Source organism: Rhagoletis pomonella, unplaced genomic scaffold (genome assembly GCF_013731165.1).
Source record: "Rhagoletis pomonella isolate Grant_MI unplaced genomic scaffold, Rhpom_1.0 Rhpom_scaffold_00001, whole genome shotgun sequence".
Taxonomy (NCBI): domain Eukaryota; kingdom Metazoa; phylum Arthropoda; class Insecta; order Diptera; family Tephritidae; genus Rhagoletis; species Rhagoletis pomonella.
Window position 1 is genome coordinate 3,024,603 of NW_023458555.1, and position 6,139 is coordinate 3,030,741.

The following is a 6,139-nucleotide window of genomic DNA, read 5'->3' on the forward strand; positions in this document are numbered from 1 at the left end:
TCCAATTCGCGTGCATCTACATAGGTGATTTCTTCTTCAGGTAGATCCTCATCCATGAGGGCAGCTTCTTGGGCTTCTTCCCTGGCGCGACGCTCTTTAAGGCCAGCGGCTGGGGAACGTATCAGGGAAATATTGCGCTGTACATCTTTCACATCCATCTGTATTTCCACTTCTCGTCCCTTGCGTAAGCGCTGCATGACAAAGTGGTCTTGGCGACGTTCCTTAATCTCGGTAACCTTCTTAATCGCATCGAGTGTTTTCTGCCACGCTTCGCGGCTGTATTTAACTGGAACGTTGCGGCGTTTCTCGAATTCGAAGCTGGGGTCAATAGAAAGTTCCTTACCCGCTGCTTTGCGGTGCGCCTTGGTCCATCGCACTTTGCGCGGGTTCTTCTTCCGCTTGAATGCTCTGTGGCATTTACTGCGACAGAATCTGAAAATCTGCAGAAATGGAACCACAGCTTTATTTAAAATAGTCAATTTGCGTAGTCGAAAATAGTTAGCTTTCCTTAACAAAGCCGATAGCTACAGCGTGGTGCATGCAAAACATAAACAATGACAACGAGCGCACTCACCTTGCAGTCATTACGCACAAATTGTATCCCGTGTCCCGGGTAAACTTTACTTGAGCAAAAATAACACGTTTCTATACGCATTTTTGTTGAATTTTGCAAAAATTGCAACGAAATTCAACAAAATTTATCAAAACGTATGCACGTGTTGTTTTTTCTGCGGATGACACTTGAAAAGGGGGATTAACAAAATAGAACTGTCAAAATGATAAATTTCGAAATCTGTTCGAAAAAACTTTCCAATGCTGCCACACCATATTAAAATTAAAATTTTTCGAATATCAGACTTTTTGGTTGTTTGAGGACCACTGGCGCTGATTTCCGTTAGCGCATGCTGTTTGAAGGCCACTGGCCATTTTTATAACAAGGGTGATTTTAAACCGAACGAAAAACAGCTAGTTTGAGAGCTGATGCATATTTTCGCAAACAGCTGTTTGATAATTTGTTGAGAAAAAAAAGTTTGTTTTCATAAAAGCGTATTTATGTATCTTGCATTTGCTTTTCTAACATCAAATATCCATTAGGAAAGTTAAAAAATTACAGTATACATTTCAATAAGTACGCTTAAAAAATTGCTAGTATACAATTTCATTTAATGCCACATCAGCATCTATATAGTGTAACCTTTTAAACAAGGCCGTAACGTTTGTTATTATTCCATTCTTTATTTGAGAGAGCCTCGTAAAATATCCACGTAAGTGAGTGCCCCCACTTCGCTAGCATGGGTGAACATAAATAATTTTTGCAAACGCTGATACAAATATCTGTGGTGATGCAGAAGTGCGTTTCACGGACCAATAGTTGAGCTTTATCTCGTGGCTACAAAGAGTGCACAAATGAGTTTCCACGGACGCATCGACAGTTCGTACACTAATCCAAGCCATAACACAGCCACGCCAGTCCATAATAGCTCTTACGCATATCGTCAACTCGACAGTACTCCGCGCACCTCACATCACACGGGTTCATCTCATTCACGATCTGTCATGTACACTCGCGATTGGCGCTCAGCGTTGCGAACGCCTCCCACCTATCGAATTGGAAATCGCACATTACGCTTCAACTATCACTTTGCTCTGCTTGTTGCCTGCGCATTTATATTGTGCTTTCTATTTGTTTACGTACGCACTGGGTCACAATCCTCATCAGATGCGGCATGGCTGAAAAGCTATAGCAGCTCAACGCACAGTAGCTCTTTTAGCAGTTCGCCGATCAATGGAGATGCTGCAGTCTACAGCGACAAATACCCGCTAACGCCCCCCGTTGGTAACACACGCCAGTGAGGTAACATATCGCATTGCTATGGTGGCTGATTTAGATACCAACTCAAAGGTTGTTAAGAAAGACGGCAGCTTGGTTTGGCGTAGCTTTTTGAAGAAAGGATACTTGATATATCGTAAATCAAAGCCAGAAATCACAATTAAATGGGACGAAGGTGAGCCTATAAGTTTGGAATCTAGTTTCTCTTTGAAAGGACGGGGCATGGAACTATCGGAGCTCGTAACCTTCAATGGAAAACTACTTAGCTTTGATGATCGGACCGGTCTTATATACGATCTTACCAATGAAAAGCCAATCCCGTGGATTATTCTACTCGATGGTAATGGACTCAACTCTAAGGGTTTCAAAGCAGAGTGGGCTACAGTGAAGGATCAACAATTATACGTTGGCTCGATGGGGAAAGAATGGACGACAAGTGCTGGGGACTTCGAAAATGAAAACCCAATGTATGTAAAGATTATATCACAGACTGGTGAGGTGCGCTCCGTGGACTGGGCTTTCAATTTTAAATATTTACGACAAGAAGCAATGCAAATTAGCTGGCCGGGCTATATGATACACGAAAGTGGTACGTGGTCTTCCTACCACAAAAAATGGTATTTCCTGCCAAGACGTTGTTCACGAGAAAAGTAAGTCGTACAAATATATTTATTTTGTACTTAATCGAGCACTTGTTTCTACAGGTACAATGAAACGCGTGACGAACACATGGGATGTAACCTGCTTATCTCAGCAGATGAAAGATTTACAAAAATCCACACAGTTCCTTTAGACGCCTCGAATTCGGCGCCTACTCATGGATTTTCTAGTTTTAAATTCGTGCCAAACACTGAGGACAAAGTCATAGTTGCTCTTAAAACTGAGGAATTGGACGGTAAGACATCTACTTACATTACAGCATTCGATGTTGAAGGGCACACAATATTCCCGGAACAGCGGATCGAAACGGATTTAAAGTACGAAGGCTTCGAATTTATTTAGTGGCAAAGTTAATAAATCCATTAGGCGTAGCTCAAAATATGCTTTTTATTGAAAGCTCGAAGTGTTTCGACATAAAATAAAAAGACTTGCCATCAGTAAACACCCTATAGTATATGCATGTATGAATGTATAAAGAAGTTAAAATTACTTTTATAGAGCAGATTTGTTTTCCGGTGACGAAGTTCGCTAGATTCATACTTGTAAACAACTAGTGATTATGCATGCGTACCTCTCAGAGGCTTGTTAAGATTTCATGAACTAACTACAAGAACACATTTACTGTCTTTCCTTTTCGGATTTTCCATACTAATTTTAAAACTATTCAGAGGTATCGCCCATTCTCCACGTACTCGAGTAAAATATTTTTTATTATCCTGCTTGTAAATATTAAAACTAAGCGCATAATTATGAAGAAAAGTGTACATTTTATTAAAAAACTGTTTTAGAGTTACATACATACAATTATTCACGAAAAAATTTAAATAAAAACAATGGGCATATGCAATAAGTTTAGACACTTCCAATTTCTGTAACTGATTTTTTTCAACAGAAAATTGTTGAATATAATTGTTAAATGGCCAAAAAATAACAAAAAACAGAAAATGTTTTGTAAAAATAACTGGTTGCAAATAGTCGACATATTTTTAAACAATTTTTTGTATTTATTGTAAGCCGGATTAAACTTTTCAAGATTTCGCTACTGATTCTGCAACTAGGATTTTGTCGAGCCCAGCAACAATTAAATCCTCTTTGTCAATGCGGCCTTCCTGTGCGCGTATTTCTAATCTTAAAGGAAATAATGCTGTACTTTCTGTGTCTTCGATTGGTTTTCATAGCTACCTATTTGCATTGTGATTAACATTCCACAGTTCTGGCAGAAATTTGGGTTTCATAGTGGTAAGAAAATGTTGGCGCCACAGCTTTTCCAATTCGCAGAGACCGCCGAATTGTGTTTGATACAATAATACTACCTTCTCACCGTGTTGGCAGTAGGTTTCATTACTCCGCCTACAAAAAAAAAAAAAAAAAACATTCATATTTTTTAAGCCGACGGCAATTATCTAGTTAAAAAAGCTTACGTAGTATCAATATTCGCAGCTTCCTTGATCAATTCGTCCGTTAGCTTTTCTTTCTGGTAATGATGCAGCAAAATACCGAGAATTTTTTTACGACGCTCGACAGGGATTTCGTTCTGACTTTGCAACAACGCCCGTGCGGCTGACTTTACTTGCCTATAAAAACCAATAAATAGGTGAACAAAGCTTATCAATTCCTTAAATGTACTAAATACTTCAATTCAGGCAACTCGATGTATTTCACAGCCGTTTCTTCTTTTGTAAATGGCGCATTGCATTGTTCTGCTAGCTTCATTCGCATTTTCAAGTCATAAATGTTACTAAGCTGATGACATTGTGGGCATAGAAGAAGCACGTCATGGGAAGTATGGGACTTCATTACCACTGAAAAGAAACAGGTTGACATTTCAACGAGCTGGAATAAATTACGTATTTACTATACCTGGAAAATGTTTTCTATATTCGCGAGGTACAACATTTTTTCGTGACAATGGATCGATCCTGCCACATACCACGCATCGATTTTCTTTTGGTGTCTGATAGTAGCGTCCTACGTCTCCCACCGCTCGCCCAGATGGTTCGAAATTCAAGCGAACAGTTAATGGGTTATTCCCTACTTGGTCTCCTAAATTCTGATCCACATACCACTGCGCTTTTTTAGAGTCTATTGTGCAGAGCAATTCGCCATCAGGAGCCTGTAAGTTGCAATTGTCGTACAAAGCTCTTGAGCGTGTGCTTATACTACGAGTTTGCATTTGTTTTTGTTTAGCTTTTTTTCCAGCGGACATGGTAACATTTCTCCTGTCAGTGTGTGTTAAATTATTCAGAAGGCCTTCCTTAAAGCGAATGTCATAAAAGGGCTGTAATCGCTCTTGAACATCCGAGAAGTTTATCTTGTTGAGATTCCAGAACGGCCTAAAATGTAAATCTATATACAGAAATTTTTATAAATGAAAAGGATATGATCTAACTTTGGATCCAATTGCATCGCAAGCTTTTCAAATATTTTCACTGCTACCAACGCATCATTTGCTGCGTACTGCAATTGTTTTTCGTTAAGTACTTTAGCCTCCCAATCTGAACAGGAAAGACGCCAGTGTTTATCCAGGTGCACATCCAACAAAGACTTTGCCATTTTTGCCAAACCTTCTGGTTTTTGATTAACCAGCGCAGCCAGATAGCGTAAGTCCAACGTGCTAGCCACACCAACGCCATAATCATATGCTAATTTGTGAGCGTCCTCCTGAGTACCAACACCAACTTTTATCACCTTATCATCCTCGAGAAGATCACGGAGATCTTTGGGAATTTGTTGCAAATTACATAGGCGAAACAGCGCACAGAGGCCTTTTTGCGAGGATAGCTGCAACAGTGCTACTGGGCGTCGTTTTCCCCCCCACAGTCACCCACTCGCAATCAAAACCAAGTACTTTGTAATCGTGACAGTGGCTGCAAGTCTCAATTATCTTAGTAAATGTGACAACCAAAGACATACATATATACATGCACATACCTTTTTAATGTAGCTAATACACGCTGACATTCATCAGGAGTTTCAATAACCGTAACTTGTTTCTTAGCCAGTGGATCTCTAAAGTTGCGTATTCGGGAGAGAATCCGAGCCCTTTGGCGAACCAAAATACATAGCAAGCCAACGCCTGCCGTCGCCAGGAATGCTGTTTTGGCAGTCATCAGTGAGCGTTTTTGTATATCACCCATACAAATTTATTTTATTGCGAATATATTTTTACTACTGATATTTTTTTCGAATTTCGACCAATTCAGCTTTGTTTTCTAAAACATATGCGTTCTTATCACAAACAGCTGTTTATAGGTTATGCACAGTGTTGCCAGAAATATTTCAGAGCAGGCTGATGTCCACGAAAATAGCAAATTGTGGTGTTCGCTTTAACCCTCCGATGAGTGACAATGCCGATGACGTTAGATTCGTGAGAAGGTCCTTAGGGACCTACAAAGAGTTGCTCGATGTTTCGACTGTACATGTGCAACTTCTTTGGTATTTATGTTGTCTTTTGATTAAATTAACGTCCTGCATATATATTAGGAATGAAATAATTTGAAGAACAAGTGAAAAAAAAATCAAAACATGAAGACAAGTAACTTGTTATTTCTTCTAAAATTGTACAAGGTCCCTAGGGACCTTGTCACTAATCCCCGTACTAACTATATATGTTGAAATCTCAATAACACTCGAACGTGATCCCGTATC

At 39.6% G+C, this 6,139-nt stretch overlaps 3 protein-coding genes across 3 annotated transcripts in view; 1 reads left to right on the top strand and 2 right to left on the bottom strand.

Annotated features, from left to right (window-relative positions):
• The window catches only part of LOC118736467 (probable ribosome biogenesis protein RLP24), a 1,064-nt gene extending 307 nt beyond the window's left edge, over window positions 1–757 (bottom strand). The window contains exons 1-2 of the mRNA XM_036466554.1: window positions 575–757; window positions 17–440 (exon numbers count right to left, since the gene is read on the bottom strand). Of these exons, the coding sequence (XP_036322447.1) occupies window positions 17–440; window positions 575–655 (505 nt within the window). The 5' untranslated portion in view covers window positions 656–757. The remainder of the gene's footprint in view (window positions 1–16; window positions 441–574) is intronic.
• Window positions 758–1,020: 263 nt separating this feature from the next.
• LOC118736456 (apyrase) lies at window positions 1,021–3,357 on the top strand. The gene is given in 3 exon segments (XM_036466548.1): window positions 1,021–1,827; window positions 1,829–2,481; window positions 2,536–3,357. Coding segments are annotated over 3 exon segments (1,371 nt in total). The 5' UTR covers window positions 1,021–1,407; the 3' UTR covers window positions 2,834–3,357.
• A 70-nt stretch (window positions 3,358–3,427) lies between these two features.
• LOC118736478 (exonuclease 3'-5' domain-containing protein 2) lies at window positions 3,428–5,759 on the bottom strand. The gene is given in 8 exon segments (XM_036466560.1): window positions 3,428–3,619; window positions 3,674–3,841; window positions 3,913–4,065; window positions 4,125–4,293; window positions 4,352–4,824; window positions 4,881–5,305; window positions 5,307–5,358; window positions 5,423–5,759. Coding segments are annotated over 8 exon segments (1,746 nt in total). The 5' UTR covers window positions 5,629–5,759; the 3' UTR covers window positions 3,428–3,519.
• Between the last annotated feature and the right edge of the window lie 380 nt (window positions 5,760–6,139).